The sequence below is a fragment of the Tenrec ecaudatus genome, chromosome 2 (assembly GCF_050624435.1).
Source record: "Tenrec ecaudatus isolate mTenEca1 chromosome 2, mTenEca1.hap1, whole genome shotgun sequence".
Taxonomy (NCBI): Eukaryota; Metazoa; Chordata; class Mammalia; order Afrosoricida; family Tenrecidae; genus Tenrec; species Tenrec ecaudatus.
In genome coordinates, this window is record NC_134531.1 from 113,954,594 (window position 1) to 113,972,592 (window position 17,999).

The window sequence follows — 17,999 nt, forward strand, 5'->3', positions numbered from 1 at the left end:
CCAGAATCCTTAGGAGAAGGCCATGTCCACACAAAGGCCTCATAGGCTATGACCTGATTGAAAGGCTAGACTCCCCCTTCACAAGTTGACAGATTATGTAACTGACACAGACTGTAAACCTTTACTATCACAGTGCCATTTGGAAGTTTTTTAATTGAATTATTTATCTTTTAGTTGCTGGGGTGTGATAGGTGATTTTATGAGAACTGGACATTCCTGGCTAGTGGTGGAGTCAAATCTGTCAATCAGATCACAGCCTGATATTGTGTCCTTGGGGGTGGGGTCTTCTCATAAAGAGGGCCCTTGAAACCTGCTCTTCTCTCTGCCACACCCTCAGAGCTGCTGGAGCCCTGTCATGTCACCACCGACTTTGGCTCCAAACGACTCCGCACCCACTGACCTGTGATCGTCTCGCATTCTGCACCATTGCATGAGGTCCCCAAGTATCAGACTTAGGGACTTGCGTTGGACTGGGCTAGGATTCCTTCTGGACATATAAATACTGCCTGATACACAGCTCTTTCTTATACATATGAGTGTCATTGAAATTGCTTCTCCAGTCAACTCAGTCTAACTCATAAGGTATTGACGTCTTTTATCAATTTCAGAGATTGAACTTTGGACCAATGTGTCATTGCTCAAACTTTTTTCCAGCTGGTAAGTTTTTGGGGGACATTGTCCAATAATCTCTCATTATTATTTGCATCATATCCTTTTCATTGGTTGTGTTTGCCAGTGGTGTCGATTCTATTCTTCTTTGCAATGAATCAATTTCTAGTTTTGTTTATTCTAGTGTTTTACTGCTTTCTCAATTATTTCTATTCTTAAAAATGTTTTTTTTAATTATTTCAGTTCTTATCATTATCTCTTTTGTCCTAAAATTGCAGACTTACTTAACTGTTCTCTTGCTATAATTTGCTTTCTGAGCACATTTGCTGTGTCCCAAAGGTTTTGGCAGATTTTGCATTTATTTTTGTTTGATTCAAAGAATATTTAAATTTTACCTTTTATTTCTTCTATTATTCAATGTTTTTTTTAATCAGGCTTTTACACAATTTCCATTGTTTAATTGTTTTCTCTGTCTCTTGATATTCTTACTGTTTATGATGTTATAGCACTTTGATCTGAGAAGATGCTTTGTAGTATTACTTTCAATGTTTTCAATTTAGAGTTTATTTTGTCGCATAACATGATCTATTCTGGAGAATGTTCCGTGTGCACTGTAAAAGAATCCATGTTATGTGGAGTGTTTTGTATGTGACTATGAGGTCAAATTGATTGCATTGCTTAGATCTCTTTCTTGAGTTTCCTTCTTGTTGTTTATCCTTCATTCAAGTGTATTTAAAATTCTTGCTAGTATTGGAGAGAAATCTAAGTCTCTTTATCCTGTTAAGGTTTGGTTTATATATTTTGAGGATCTTTCTTTGATTGCATACATATTTACTAGGGCGATGGCCTCTTGTTTAAATGAACCTTTCATCATTAAATAAAGAAAATTTTGTTTCTTATGCTGACTTTTGCCTTAAAATCTATTTTATCAAATTAGTACTGCCAATCACTATCTTTTTATTGTAATTAGCTTCACACACACCCTCTCCCCATTCTTTGACTTTAAGTCTGTTCCGTCGTGTCTATGGTGGTGTGACTTATGTAGATAACATGTTTAAGGGTATAATTTTCTTTTCTTTTGGGGGGTAATACTATGTTATTATTCTTTTAATTTCTCTTTTTGATGAACTTTAAAAAAACATTTTATTGCTGCCTCATACAACTCTTATCATAATACATACATACATTCATACATTGTGTCAAGCACATTTGTACATTTGTTGTCACCATCATTCTCAAAATATTTGCTTTCTACTTGAGCGCTTGATATCAGCTCCTCATTTTCACCCCTTCCTCCCTGCTCCCTCCTCCCTCATGAATCCTTGATAATTTATAAATTATTATTATTTTGTCATATCTCACACTGCCAAGCATCTCCCTTCACCCACTTTTCTGTTTTCCATCCCCCAGGGAAGAGGTTATATGTAGATCCTTGTAATCAGTTTCCCCTTTTTACTCCACCCTCCAAGTATCACCACTCTCAGCACTGGTCCTGCAGGGATCATCTGTCCTGGATTCCCTGTGTTTCCAGTTCCTAGCTGCACCAGTGTACATCCTCTGGTCTACCTGGATTTGTAAGGCAGAATTGAGATCATGATAGTGGGGGGAGGAAGCATTAGGAACTAGAGGAAAGTTGTGTGTTTCATTGGGGTACTATTTTCTTATGTAGTCTGCTAGTCTCTTTATCTTGACTTGTACATTTAATCAATTTACATTCCATGTGTTTATTGATAGGTATAAATTTATTTCTCTATTTGTGTTTTCCGCTCATATTTTTCTTTTTGTGATGTGGTACTATTGTTTTCTTCATTCCACATAATTTTCTGTGCTCAGAGCATTTTGACTCTGGGTTCTCTTATAATTTTCCTTCATTGGTGTTGTTTTAGTGCTTATTAAATGTTTATGTTTTTATTAGGTTTATTGATTATCTTGGAGACTACCCTGTAGCTTGATTTAAATTGTGGAAGACATCAACAATGAGTTTTATCTTGAAATGGAGTTAAATTAATCTCCATCTTTTCCTCTCTTTCCACTTGTAATTATTTTTATTTTTAGATTAATATCTTTGGTCCATTATTTTCAATTTTGGGGATACTTTTAAATCTGGGTTGTCCTTTGGATGGTATTTTTATGTATATTAATCCCAGGTAGCATAATATCCTTGGTTCTATGCTTGAAGAATGCTATTTACTATTTCTTGTAAGATTATCTGTTTTTTTTCCAAAATTTCTTTAATTTTCAACTGGATAAGTTCTAATTTTGCCATTAAATCTGAGGGCCAATTTTGCCAGGTATACAAGAGGGTACCAAAAAAAAAAACATAAAGCAGGAAAAGCTCTGCTGGATGGAGCTTTTATAATATGCATTTTTTCCCCACTAGGCAAGCATCGAGCAACTCAGAGTTAGCACATCCAGTGACATCACCTGCGAACGTTCTCTCTGGTCACAGTGATTTTTTTCATAAAAGCAGTTCTGTTTGAACCTTGTTTTTTTGTGATGACTCATTTAAGAGAACGGCAGCTATGAAATTTTGTTCCCTGCTCAGGAAAAGTGCCACAGACACCGTTATGATGCTGAACACAGCTATCACAATATCACAACCATTGTGATACTGAACACAAGGACGTGCTGTGGGAAACACTCAAGGGTGCGAGGGGTTTTCTTGTTTCAAAAAAGATGAAACGATAAATTTACTGCAATAAAAAAAATAAGGCACGATGTTAATTGATGGTAAACCTCGTTCTGGACATCTATCAACTTCCTGAACGGACAGACATGGCTACTTGGAGTACATTTGAAATTTGTTCCACCAGGTCAGACTATTAATCAAGCTTTCTATTTAGAGGTTCTGAAAAGATAGTGTAACAGTGTGCGGCAAAAAAAGGCCTGATCTGTGGCAAACAAGGGACTGGTTTTGCCACCACAACAATGCACCTGCTCAAGCAGCCATCTCAGTGTGCCAGTTTTTGACAATAAACAGCATGCCTCTCTTGCCCCACGCACCTTACTCACCTGACCTGACTCTGAGCAACTTTATTTTGTTTCTGCAAATAGAGAGGGACATGAAAGGACAGTGATTTATTGACATAGAAGAGGTGGGGTGGGGGGTGGAGATGCTGTCAGGTATCTAAACAAATGAGTTTGGAAAATGTTCCAAAGAATGGAATCACAGATTTGACAAATGTATTAAGTGGAATGGAGAGTACTTTGAAGGTGATAAGGTTGTTTTGTAAAAAGAAAAATGTAAATACATATATTTGGGGTACCCCCTCGTAGAATTCTTGTTGACATTTTTTTTTTCTTTCAGAGTTTTGTACATGTCATCCCAATGCCTTTTTGCATGTATTGTCTCTGCCAAGAAATCAGAGCTTATCCTATTGGTTCTCCTGTGTAGGTACCTTTTCATAACTGTTCTCAGGATTCTTTCCCTGTCGTTCATCTAGCAAAGTGTGATCATGATGTATATGTCTTCATGATTTTCTTTTGGGCTCTGTCCTAGTTGAGGTTGCTCAGCTTCGTGGATGTATCTCTTCTTATCTTTCAAACAATGGAAATTTTCTTTAGTACTTTTTGGGTTTTGCTGTTCTTTTGCTTTGCTTTTTGTCTCTCCCTCTTTTGAAATTCCAGTCTCACTTCAGATACTCCTTTTGATGGTATGCTTCATAATTATTCTGCTTCATTCAATTTTTGTTTTGTTTTGATTTGTTAGTTCTTCACATTGTTCTTCTACAAGATTACTATTGCGAAATGTTGCCATTGTTGTTAGGTCCCACTGAGTTGGCGCCCAACTCCAACTCAGCGACACTATGCACAACAGAATGCCTGAGTCCATTGGCGCAGCCACTGTGTCAACCCATCTCAGTTAGGGCCTTCCTCTTGTACACTGCCCTTTCACTTTATGAACCATGGTATCCTTCTCCAGGGACCAGTCCTGCCTGACAACATTGTCAATGTATGTAAGACAATATATTTCCATCCTTGCCTTTAAGGAAACTTCTTGGCTTATTCTTCCACTACAGATAGGTTTGTCCATGTAACAGTTTATGGTACTTTCAATATTCAAATGTATCACCATTCAAATGTATCAATTCTTCTTCAGTCTTCCTTATTCAGTGTCCAACTTTTACATGCATATGATGCAATGGAGAATATCATGGATTGGGTGAGAGGTACATTCGTTCTCAAAGTAACATTTTTGTTCTTCAATACTCTAAAAGAGGTCTTGTGCAGTAGATTTACCTAATGCAACTTGCCTTTTTAACTCTTGATTGCTGCTTCCATGAGCATTGATTGTGGATCCAAGTAGGACAAAATCCTGGACAACGTCATCTTTTGTCCATTTACCATGATGCTGTGTATTGGTCCGGTTAAGAGGATGTTGGTCTTCTTTACATTGAGCTGTCATCCACACGGAAGGCTGCAGTCCTCGATCTTCGTTAACAGTACTTCAATTCCTCTTCACTTTCGGTAAGCGCGATTGTGTCATCTGCACTCTTCTTCATCTCACCCAGTCTCTCTGATGATTTGCTCAGCACATAGATTGAACAGTATGGTGAGAGGATCCAACCCTGGTGCACATCTTTCCTGATTTTAAACATGCAGTATTTCCTTGTCCTGTTCCCCCAACAGCCTCTCGATTCACATACAAGTTCCAAAGGAGCACAACGAAGCGTTCAGGAATTCCCACTTCGCAAGGTTATCCACAATTTATTCCCCTCCTCCCTTATCTTTTTTCTTCATATAAATTAAGGCTCCCTGCTGTCTCTTAGATATGGTGTTGTTGTTGATAAGTATCATCGAGTTGGTTGTATAGAATAACGACACAATGCCCAGTCTGTGCCAATTATTACTGAGCCCATCATTGCAGCCACTGTATGAATCCGTCTTGTCGAGAGTCTTTCTCTTTTTTACTGTCCCTCTACTTTTCTAAGCACCATGTCCTTCTCCAGAGACTGGTCTCTCTTGGTAACATGTCCAAAGCAGATGAGACAAAGTCCCACCGTCCTTGCCTCCAAAGAGCACTAGGGCTCTATTCCAAGACAGAATGTTCTGTTCGCTTGGCTATTCATAGTACTTCCAGTACCCGTTGCCAGCCCCATAATTCAAATGCATCAATGCTTCTTCAATCTTCCTTGTTCCATGTCTAGCTTTCACATACATGCAATTTGATTGAAAATTCCATTGCACATTTTCTCCTCAAAATGACATCCTTGCTTTTCAACACATTAAAGGGGTCGCGTGCAGCAGATTGACCCCGTGCAATGCGACCTTTGATTTTGTTGACTGCTACTTCCATGAGCATTGATTGTATTCCAATGAGATCAAATATTTTATATATTCAAACTTTGCTCCATTTATCGTGGCGTTACTGTTGTTTGGTCCAGATAGAAGGACTTTTGTTTTCTTAACAGTGAGTTGTAATCCATATGAAAGTCTTCAATCCTTGATTTCCATCAGCAAGTGATTCAAGTCTACCTGGCTTTCAGCAAGCAAGGTTGTGCCATCTATATATCAGAGGTTGTTAATGAGCCTTCAGCCAACTCTGATGCCACATTATTCTTTTTTTTTTTTTGCCACATTATTCTTATAACCCAGATTCTCTGATTATTTGTGTTCTGATACAGATCGAATAAGTATAGTGAGAGGATATAAACCTGATATACACCTTTCCTGATTTTAAACTGTGTGATATTCCCTTGTTCTGGTCTCACAACTGCCTCTTGATCTATCTATAAGTCTACATGAGCATAATGAAGTATTCTGGAATTTCCATTCTTCTCAAGGGTATCCATAATTTGTTGTGCTTCACACAATTGAATGCCTTGACATAGTCAAACACAAGTAAACATCTTTCTGGTGTTCTCTGCTTCAACGAAGAGCCATCTGACATCTGCAATGTATCCTTTGTTCCACATCCTCTTCTGAATTCAGTCTTAACTTCTAGCAGCTCCCTGTCAATGTACTGCTGCAACAGTTATTGAATGATCTTCAGCAAAATTTTACTTGCATTTGATACCAATGATTGTCTAAATGATACTTGGAATTTCTTGTTAGTCTTGTAATTCCTTTTAGTTTAGATACCTACAATAATCCAATCTTACCATATCAAGACTTGATTTTTTTCATATTCCTTTATTTATTGTAAAATAAATTATTCTTTTGAAAAAACACTTTATTATTTTAAATAATACTTTTGAAAAACAATGATTCAAAAGGTAGCAATGCCCCTTCCCTACTCCCTCATTCACTGCAGCTAGTTCTCTTGCTACTCTCCAGAAGCCTTCATTGATTTTATTTCAGGTCAGTAATTTGCCTCTATGATCAAGCATGTTTTTACTTAGCTTTCCGGTGGTTTAATTTTTCCATTTCATGAGTTAACTAAACCTTATTTTCATATTATCAAATAATATATATTTTATTCCAACCTGGAAATTATGTCTCTCAACCACATTTAATAAATAAACTTTCTCCGTTACCTGCTGAATTGGGATGCTTGCTGTAAGATCCAATAAATTATATCTTCCATTCTATTAATAAGCAACTGTGTATCATGCTTATTTAGTTAGAAAGTATATATAGTTAATATTTAATAACAGGGTGTTTAACATTTAATAATAATGGAGTTAGTGCTCTTTAATTACTCTTCTTTTTCTTCAGAGTGAACTTGGGAATAATTTTGTCAGGTTTCCAAAGAATTTAACAAAATTACATTAATAAAGAAATTGCTAAAATTGCTCTCAGTTACAACTTATTATAAGAATTGTAACTATGCACACTGATTCTTATTAGTAGAAAAAAACAGAATTAGTAATAAACATTTGCAATGTTCTTATGCTGAAGTATTACTTTTTCAAGAAACAAATTGAAGAAATTATGCAAGGTGGCAGGATAACTAAGCAAAGAAATGATGTTTGACCAAATAATTGCGAACTTGTCATTAAGTACCACCATTAAAAATAGCACAAACCCAAAGTAAATCTTGGGTCTGGAATATACCTGGAACATGTGCATATTTCTGGTGACTCAGAAGTCAGGCTTTACAGGAAAGTCTGGAGGTAAGACCTAGACAGCAAGGTCCTGAGAGCAGCATCCTCAGGAAGTGAATTAAGCAGTTAAATGAAATAAAGCTATCTTACACAGGGAAATGATGTGGAAACTGTTACCAGTGCCTTTGTACTATGAAGAGGTAGAATATGATTTTTAAAATTTATTCCAATTTAATTTATTTTTATTTTTTAAATTTATTTTTTAATGGGCCTCAAAGGAAGAGGCCCATGCTGCGCTAGCACAGGAGAAAAACAACCCTCCAGGAACTGATAGAACACCAACTAAGATATTTCAACAAGCAGCTATAAAATTTGAAGGCCTCATGTGCATGCCAATAAATTTTGATCTGCTCGCGTAACTGAAAGCCATCCACATTCCTGGCTGCAAAGAAAGATGAGCCAATGAGTGCAGAAGGCACAGAACAATGTTATAAATATCACACACAAGTAACCTTCTGCTGAAGCTCATTCAAAATGGTTGCAGCAGAGCATCAATAGCCAGATTCAGACAAGGATGCAGAACGAGGGCTATCCTTGTTTATGTTAAGATGTATCTTGAATGAAAGCAGAGAATAATAGAAACATGTTCAATGGTGCTTTATTGACTATGAAAAGGTAAACAACTATATGGATCATTACAGATTCAAGAAAGTATTGTAAAGTATAGTGTGGGAAACGGAAATATTTCTCCCAAGTTGTCTCCCTCAAATAGATGTCAAACTTCGCTGCTTGCTTGTCAACAGAAGTAGGTCAGGGGTCATTCTCCCTAAGGGTTAAGGGTTATCAGCCATGCAGAGCAAGCAGACACCACTGTTTATCCCACAACAAGTAGGGCCCACTCCCTTCTGATAAGGATAGTAATAGATTGCTTCCTTGAAGGAGAACCCAGAAAGGTCAAGCCCACTCAAGGGTGACCAAGGTTAGGCCACCATCATGAATCTAGGGTCCACCCTTCTTGTCACTTGTATACACCTAGTTTCCCCTTCCTATGATGGTACACCCCTAGCTCATCCCCTTCCTGTTACACTTATGCCCATTGTAAGTCCTCTTCCTATTGCTTGTATTGTCTATTGTACAGCCCCTTCCTGTGACGTGTGTGGTTACCTATAATTCATGCCCCCCCCAAAAAATATAAGCCTTGGTTAGCAATAAATCGTCAGACCTTGCCTCGCTCTCCAGCTCTCTGCTGCCCACCCATCTCCCATCCACGTGGACTACCAAGCGGGGCTGAGGTGAGCATGCTATGATGAAATGTGTCTGACTCCATTATTTCAATCTCTCTTCTATCTCTCCTTATTCTCTATGATTGTAATATATATATATATATATTAACCATACAATTGCACCTTTTGAACCCACGATTAGTTGTGGGGGACTGGCCTTTCCCCCACAGAGTAGTAATTCCAAAACACTTCATTGTGCTCATGTGAAACCTGTACATACACTACGAGGCAGTCATTGGAACACAAGGGAATACTGCGTAGTTTAAAACCATGAGATGTATATTCTCTGACCATGCTATTCCATCTGAATGCTGAGCAAATTATTCCAGAAACTGGACTACATGAACAACACAGCATGAGGATGGGAGAGAGGCTCAGTGACAATCTTCAACAGGCAGATGACAAACTTGCCTGCTGAAAGCAAAGATTTGAAACGCCGATGAAAATCAAGACCACAGCCTTCAGAATAGATTTCAGTTCAATGTAAAGAAGCCAAAATTCCTCACCACTGGACCAATAGACAACATTCTGATAAATGGAGATGAGAACTAGTCATTGAAGTAGCTATCCAAAGAAATCAAACGGAAGAAAGCATTGAGCAAATCTGCCGAGCAAGACCTCTTTAAAGGTTTGACGAGCAAAGAGGTGGAGGACTAAGGCGGGCCTGACCCAAGCCATGGAAGTTTCAACCACTTCATATGCAGGTAAAAATTGCGAAATGGAATCGTGAAGAATTGATGCATTACAAACAACTCTATCGTGCAAGAAATCCAGTCAGATTGCTCCTTAGAAACAAGAATGACGGGACGGAAGTCGCCTCCCCTTCTATGGACATGTTATCAGAGGGGGCCCACGCCTAGAGCAGGATATCGTGCTTGATAAAGAAGTCAGAACGAAAGAGAACACAGCCCACAAGATGTCCTGACAGAGAGGCTGCAACAATGGACTGGGCCATGTTTTCTTCTTGCACACAAACTTACAACACCTGACAACAACAGATATTAACACTTGTTATTACAAAGTAATTAGGATAGTGTAGTATTGATACATCCAAGACAAATTGCCCACTACAACAGAACAGACGGTCCAGAAATAGACTCACTCAAAACAAAATGAAGAGTTCTGGAATTATTATTCTCCAAAGTGTGGTCTATAATTTGGTTTTATAGATATTTGGTTTATTATAGAATGCCTTTCATAGTCAATAAAACATAGTTCGACATCTTTCTTGTATTCTCTAATTTCATCCATGATCCATGACATCAACAATGATATCCCTTATTCCTCAACTCCTAAGTCTAGCTGGGATTTCTGGCAGTTCCCCGTATATGTACTGCTGCAACCATTTATGAGTGAATTTTAGCAAAATGTTGCGTGTAATATTAATGGTATTATTTCATATTCTCCACATTCTGCTGAATTACCTTTCTTTGGAATGGGCCCACATATGCATCTCTTCTAGTCCATTGACCAGGTACCTGTCTGCCAAATTTCCTGTCACTATACACAGGGGCTCCAAAAGTTCGTGGAAAAATTATATTAAAAGATAAGGGGTGGAAGAAGCACACCGGCCAGTGCGATCACGAGGTGCCCAAGGGACCAGGTATAAGGCATCATGCAAAAAAAAAAAAGATATAAGTGTGTGTATGTATGTGTATATGTATATATGTATGTATATATATGTATATATATATCATATTAAATGAAGGGGGAAGTGCAGAGTGGAGACCCAAGGCCCAAGTGTCGGCCAATGGAGATCCCCTCATAGAGGGGTTTAGGAGAGGAGATGGGTTAATTAGGGTGTGAGGTAGTATCGATGAAGAACACAGCTTTCCCCCAGATCCTGGATGCTTCCTCCCCCCAACTACCATGATCCGAATTCTACCTTGCAGGGCTGGATAGGACAGAGGCTGTACACTGGTACATATGAGGGTTGGAGGTACAGGGAATCCAGGGTGGATGATACCTTCAGGACCAAAGGTGTGAGGGACGATGCTGGGAGAGTGGAGGGTGAGTGGGTTGGAAAGGGGGAACTGATTACAAGGATCCACATGTGACCTCTTCCCTGGGAGAGGGACAGCAGAGAAGGGGGGAAGGGAGACTCCGGATAGGGCAAGATATGACAAAATAATGAGGAATAAATTACCAAGGGCATATGAGGGAGGGGGGAATAGGGAGGGAGGGGGGGAAAAAAGAGGACCTGATGCAAGGGGCTTAAGTGGAGAGCAAATGCCTTGAGAATGATTGGGGCAGGGAATGTATGGATGTGCTTTATACAATTGATGTATGTATATGTATGGATTGTGGTAAGAGTTGTTTGAGTCCCTAATAAAATGTAAAAGAAGAAAAGAGAAAAAAATGATTAGGGCAAAGACTGTACAGATGTGCTTTATACAATTGATGTATGTATATTTATGAACTGTGAAAAGAATTGTATCAGCCCCAATAAATTGTTAAAATAAAAAAATTTAAAAAAAAAAGATAAGGGGATTTTCCCCTGATCTTTTGGAAGTTCCAATATATGCCATTTGCCCAAACCGAAACACCAAATCCATTACTATCTAATTCATTGGGACTCCCAATGACCCTATAAAACACCTTAGAACTGCCTCCTGAGGTGTAATCTTTATGCAAGCCAAGAATCAACTGGTGGGTTTGAACTACTGACTTTTCAGTAAGCAGATCACTTAACCACTACAACACCAGGGCTCCTTAAATCATAAACACCCCTCCACCCACCCACCCACCCACACTCCACTGCTGTTGAATTGATTCTGACCTCATAGGACACAGCAGAACTGTTCCCTGGGAGTTCCATGGCTGTAAATCTTTAAAGAACCAAATAGCCATCATTTCTCCCACAGAGTGGACAAGGGGCTATAGTCACTGACGTTTTCATTAGCACTTAATCATTTTAACAACTGGACCATCGCAGCTCTTCTTTTCATACAACCCTGTTAGATAATTCCACATACTTTTCTTATTTAATTCTTTAACCTATGTGGTCTATACCAGAAGGACACGCACATCTGCCTTGGGAAAAGGACAGCCTTAGAAGCAAGAATAACAAGACTTTGTCTCAAGGACATCTGCTGTGCTATTAGGACAGACCAGTTCCTGGAAAAGAGCACGATGCTTGGGAAAGTAGAAGGTCATTGAAACAGAGGAGGACCTTGGACATGATGGATTGCCAGTGTCTGCGACTATGGGCTCAGATATAACATTTGCAGGCATGAGCAGCGTTTTCTTCTGTTGTGCATGAGCTGGAACCAGTTCCACGCAGTACCTCATAACAACTAAAATGGTATAGGATGCACGCATAATTCCATAGTAGAGTTCTTGCTGTCCATGAGGGAGACCTGCATTTGACTGCTGATCAATGTATCTCATGCACAGACACCGCCTATCAACGGAGGCTTGTGTACTCCTACCAGGCTGAACAAGTTTCCATTGAGCCTCCAGACTAAGAGTAGGAAGCAAACCTGGTGATCTAATGCTGAAAAATCGATCAATGACCCTTATCATGGGGATGGTACAGGATAAGCAGCACTTAGGTACGTTGTACATGAGGTCTTCCAGCAAGTGGTACTTGGTCTTGTGGTTACCCTATACAGGTGGGAACTCATGTTTAGAGAGGCAGCCTCTTACAGGTATGGCAACTAGTGTTAAGAGCTGTTTGTGAAACTAGGTTGGCCGAATGCTCTGATTCAAGAAAAAACCTGCTCTGGGACTTCCCTATCAAAAAGCAAGACTGAGCTTTGTTATAATGCCCTTTGGATACCCTTCAGTGGCACTGGGTGTCATGGAAACCTTTCTGGTCCTCACTACCTGACAAGGGCAGTGCAAGCCCCCTGTGGTCATTACCACTTGCTTCTTCTGCATGGCCATTGTTCCCAAGTTGCGCCAACATTCCTGCTAGTCTGGTGTGCTGGCGGACCACTCAACTTGGGGATGTGGCCTTAATTTTGCTTTCCTCTTTCCCTCTCTCCCCTTTCGCTCTTTGCTTTCTTCTGTCTTCCTGGTTTCATCTTTTCCTTTGTAAGCTTCAGAGAAAGGTCCTGGGGTTGTGATGTCATGCGGGGGGCCTCTGGCAGCATCTTGCAGCTGTGCCAAGGCTCAGCTACCACCTGCACCCACCTCGCCACAATGCGCATCCCTCCCAAGGGGCTAACGTCAGCTACGCGAAGAAACAGGAACCGCCGAGTAAGCAGCCGTCGCCCGTTTCCGCGGTGCTCCTAGTCAAGTCTAAATCCCTAACCGCGGGCGCAAGACTGGTTGCTCCCAGGTTCCTGTCCCCTTCGCAGACCCGCCCCTGGCGGGCAATGCCTCCCTCCGGCCACTGGGCGGCGTGTCCGGGGAGACGCGGGATGGTAGCCCCCGGCCTCCCCGCGGCCCGCGCCAGTGGGCTCTCCCGGCCGTAGAAAAGCATTGTGGGGCGGCCGCTCGGCCTTTCCGCCGGCCGCGCTGCGGGATGCGGTCCGCGGGCGCCCGCCTGAGCCCGCGCCGCTGCCCCGGCCGGGGCGAGGGGCCCTGCGGGGCCCTGGGGCAGCGCGCGCGTGACCCCGGGGGCTGAGCTCAGGCCCGGCGTGCCAGAGGCGGGAGCGGCAGTGCCGCGCGGCCCCCGTAAAGCTGCGCGGCTGCAGGGGCGGCGCGGGCGGCCCCCGCCCCAGGAAGGTGAGGCTTGGGTTGATTTCTCTAACGTGCCGGTGGCGCCCCGCGGCTCGGCGGGTGGCGGCATCGATTTACATCGGCCACCGCTCACCTGCGGAGCGCGCGCGGTTTCCAGCCCACCTGTACCCGGGGTCGGTCGCCTTCCCACCGCCCCGAGGCAGGTTCCCGGCCGGCCTTTGTGTTGCCCGTTCGCTTTCGGAAACTGGTGAACGTGGTGTCAAAAAAGGCGCAAATTAAACACCTTGGCAGCCACGTTCTGCCTCTGAGTCCGGTTTCTTTGGCGTCGGAGCTGCATGAGGAACAGTTAGTACCTGGATGACCTGTACGAAACTGAACGCAGGCCGCCGGGCTTAAATGCATGCTTTGTCGTACCGGGTTTTAACCAGTGTTTTTTGTTTAGGAGGAAAACGGATGCTAGGAACGACTGTGATCGTAAGCATTTGGACGAGTAAATCAAGGTATGGTGACGCTCCAGGAAAGGGTTCTGACCGTTGTGAGTCCCATCCGTTTTCCAGATGGGGCGACCTGATAACTAATGGCTGACGCCGCATCTGCCCTTCAGTGTTGGCCAGCAGATAGACTGCTGGCCAGTTTAGACGTTGTGACTTAAAAGGCCTTGCTCGTTTTTCTGGGTGGGCCAGAGAAACACGTTGTATTGTGCTGGGGCTCCAGGTGTGCTATAGCTTATTGGTTTTTTTCTCTTTTTCAGGATGCCCTTGGCCTTCTGAGGAATTGCTTGGTTCATTTACAATGTCAGAAGTACTGAAAAATTGCCCTTTCAGTTGCCTGCTGGAAGTCTAAATGTTTTAAGTAATGACAATAAATTGCTTGTGTGCTTCATAGAGCGTTGAGTGATTAAGTGGGCTTGTTTCCACACCCAGAGCAGTGTCAAGAAGCTGAAAACATTAGTCCATTTCCGTTTGACTTTACCTTAACACTGTTGTAAGTTTTAAAGCTTGTACGCTTGCACCTAGCAAAATTAAATGCATGGTTTTGCAACCAATTTCAACTCATTGTTGAGGAAAAATATTAAATTGAATTAACATTGGGAAAGTCTATTAGCTTTTTTTTTTTTGCAGTATTTACAGCCAGCCTCACCCGCCCCTCCCACCATAGACGATGCCCCTTGAGAGAAAACATCAGTTTTTCAAAAGGTTTATTGAAAATCCTATAATGTGTTGGGAACATCACAGAATCAGACCACAATTCATCCTTTTTGGAAGTTAACCAATAAATGTCAGAAATCGTTGTCACATATAGAGCCACTTTGTGAGACAAGCAGTCGCAGGTTGAACCTGAGCAAAGTGCTGCCGGAAGTCATTTTCCAGGTAGAATTGTATGGGCGTATGGAGTGTGCTTGGGTAACAGGCCATTGTGTGAGCCGGGTGTTAAAAGACGACAATGGAAAGGAGGTAGGTAGTAGCCAAACCAATTAAGGCATTGGCCTTGTTAAACTAAGGGACCCAAAATCTTGGAAAATGCTGATCTGGAAGGAGGAAGGGGTGCAGGAAGGCCTGTGGTGAACAGAAAGATGCTTATAACCCTCTACAGCAGTGGTTCTCAACTTTCCTAATGCTGTGACCCTTTCATACAGTTCCTCATGTGCTGACTCCCAACCATGAAATTATTTCTGTTGCTACTTCATAACTAATTTTGTCACTGACCCCTGTGAAAGGGTCATTTGACCCACTACCACCAGAGGGGTCGCAACCCACAGGTTGAGAACTGCTCTAAAATGTGGGGTATGTTTTAAATATTTAGACGGTTTAAATGGTAGGGCATGACTCTGGCAGTTGATACTGATGACTAGCTATATGTCTTGAGCCAAAGCTGAGAAGGGGCATGAATTTGAGTTGTCAAAAAACTAAATGGTCTTAGATGGACAGGAGTATTGAGCCTTAAAAGTTAAGACTTGAACTGTATCTTCGATTTTGAGTAATGAGGTAGAATGGGACAAGCTGCAGAGGTTAGGAAGTTAGGGCGCAAGGGAGACTTGGAAGAAGGCCTGGAAGGAAGTTCTACTCTGGGTTTGGGGACAGGTTGGTTTAGTGAGGTGGTGGGGATACTCCATCCAACTCGAGTCCCTGTGGGTTTTCAAAACCAAATCTACGGAAGCAGAAACTTCATCTTCTCATGGAGGGGCTGTGGGTTCTAATTGGATTCTGCATTTAGCAATTTAGAACTAGTTGCTCCACGCTTGAGATTGAGGATTTTTAAGGGGGAGCAAGGTCAACAATCTGACATTCAGGGTCAAATTCATAATGCAGCTGATAACTAAAATGTATTCAATGCATTTACCCACCTCCCTTTTTACTGAAAGGGAGGGAGGGGGCACTTAAGAAATTAAAAGGCAATACTTTTTAAAAAACTTTTTACATAGTTTCTAAATTACCTGCGGAACTGCGAGTACAGCATACACAGAATTGAGAATGGACTGAAAATACCTGCAGGCTCTAAGTGATGCCCTTGTGCATTAAGCACAGCCTGAGAGACAGCTGGTTGCAGTGGGCACAGAAAAATGGAGTGCTTAGATGTTCTATTCCAGTATGGGAACGCATTTTAATGTTACTAAAACAACCCTTTCTCGCAAGTATGTTGTGGTTTCACACCTCTAAAAACAAAAGCATGAGACCCGTTTTCTTGTGAAGAAACACTTGCAGGTCCAGGATGTTTAAACAGTTCTATAATTCACAGTTTCAAAGTAACAGTGGCACACCCTTCCCCTCCCACCACATCCCAAACCCTTCATAGGGATCCTGTCTCTATCTTGAGGTGTGAGCTTGGACAGTCTTTATTGTTTTTGCTGTGTGTTTTCCAGTCAGGTTGCTTGTAGATGTCTGACATTTTTCTTCAATCAGGCTATCTTTAGATCCATTTCGTCTCTAAAAATGAAAAATGGGCAAAGTAAAGTTTATGATACAGCCTATCCAGAACTTTTTATTACTATGTCAGAAAATCACTGAGCTTTGTTGTATTTTAAACAAGTAACAATTCAAGATGCTTATAAATGTGACAGCACCTCTTTTAGTCAAAACTAAGCATCACTCTCAATCCATTCACCCACAGGTAGTATTTCTTTTTGTGCCATTCCTGAATTACCACAAGATGAATGGAATGGAGAGGCTGTCTTTGATTATGTTTACTAGTCACTGAAGAGCCCCACAACACAATGTCCTGGGCATGGGTACTTGTCAGCACGGTATTGGGGCTTTTTTTTCTATCAGTATTAAGATAAAAATAAAGTGTCTCCGGTATTTGGAATATGAGTGTCACTGTAAAACTTTAGTCCCAAGGTGGCCAGATCAACAGTTTTTGGCCCTCGATAAACTCTCTGCGTCCAGTCTGCCCATTCTCCTAAGTCTCTGGAACACTAAGAGAGCTAGACCAAAAGGACCATCAGTGAGTGTTGTGTGAGGGTCTATTTGCCTCCCCTCACTGTGCTGTGGCCACTGGTCATCCAACAACCCCCTCGCCTCCCCAGGCTTTCCTGGGTTCCTCCTGCTTACCAACTAGCCACTCACCAATTAACTTCTGAACTTTAATGACACTTCTAGAATGTGGCCGCCTCTGACCTCCCCTTGATCAAAGATTTGTTTTTATGGTGCTAACTTGTGCTTGTCTTGCCTGTACTGTTATGTCTACAGCAAGGTTGCAAAGTCATGTCCTTGATTTATGTTAATGTTAAGTCATTTAAAGTATTTTGAGAACCATTCTTGGCTGCAGGGGTGATTTCCCGGAACAATGCCTGCCACTCCTAGAGGGGCTCCCAGATCCTTGTCCACAGCAACCACAGGTGTCCCGCCCATCGCCCGCGATGTAGCTGAGTGAGAACTACTCTTTCAACACTCGTGGGTAGCGAGATTTTTGAGACTCTTGAGTGATGATGCTTAGTAAATCTGGAGCAGATGGAAAAGCAAAAATAAAGTAGTATTTGTATTGAAGTCAACCCCACCCCCACCACACACCCTCAAAAGAATAAGTGTTAAAGCAATTGGTTCAAGTCACACAAGTAGTGTGGAGAGGAGACAATTGCAAGTCAGCCTGAATGCAAAACAAAATCTGGAATATAAGTACTACTGACTTGAAACAAAAACGGTGTGTTTGAACAACCTGTTCTGCATCCATCCACGGGATAAGAGGTGCAGGTTGTAGTGGAATTGTGGTTTACGGCCCAGATCACTGTTCGGACAGAAGCTCATTTAATTGATGAGAGTGCTGGCTGCTATAGAGTCCCCCCTGACACTGCCCTGGGCGGGGAGATGTTTGTGTGTGTGTGTGTGTATAATCTGAAGGAACATCTCTGCTTCCGGGTTCCTGGGTGTGTGTGTGGGGTGGGGGTGGGGGAGATGAATCTGAAGGGCCATCTCTGCTTCAGGGCTCCCCATGGGATGAGCTGATGCCTTTATGGGCACTGTATTCTTGCCTCTATCCAAGTCTGCTTTTGTTCACA

The 17,999-nt window shown here is 41.8% G+C and overlaps 1 protein-coding gene, 1 long non-coding RNA gene and 1 other non-coding gene across 4 annotated transcripts in view; 2 read left to right on the plus strand and 1 right to left on the minus strand.

The window, feature by feature from the left end:
* Positions 1 to 13,320: 13,320 nt before the first annotated feature.
* Positions 13,321 to 14,389, plus strand: LOC142439202 (uncharacterized). The gene is made up of 3 exons (XR_012782838.1): positions 13,321 to 13,552; positions 13,950 to 14,007; positions 14,259 to 14,389. It is a non-coding gene; the product is annotated as an uncharacterized LOC142439202 (long non-coding RNA).
* On the plus strand, positions 13,721 to 13,855 carry LOC142442148 (small nucleolar RNA SNORA13). Its single transcript, XR_012783382.1, has one exon. It is a non-coding gene; the product is annotated as a small nucleolar RNA SNORA13 (small nucleolar RNA).
* A 347-nt stretch (positions 14,390 to 14,736) lies between the features above and the next one.
* The window catches only part of EPB41L4A (erythrocyte membrane protein band 4.1 like 4A), a 273,865-nt gene continuing 270,602 nt past the window's right edge, over positions 14,737 to 17,999 (minus strand). For both annotated transcript variants that reach the window (XM_075541381.1, XM_075541380.1), the window contains one exon: positions 14,737 to 16,431. In XM_075541381.1, coding sequence (XP_075397496.1) covers positions 16,312 to 16,431 — 120 coding nt within the window. In that variant the 3' untranslated portion in view covers positions 14,737 to 16,311. The remainder of the gene's footprint in view (positions 16,432 to 17,999) is intronic.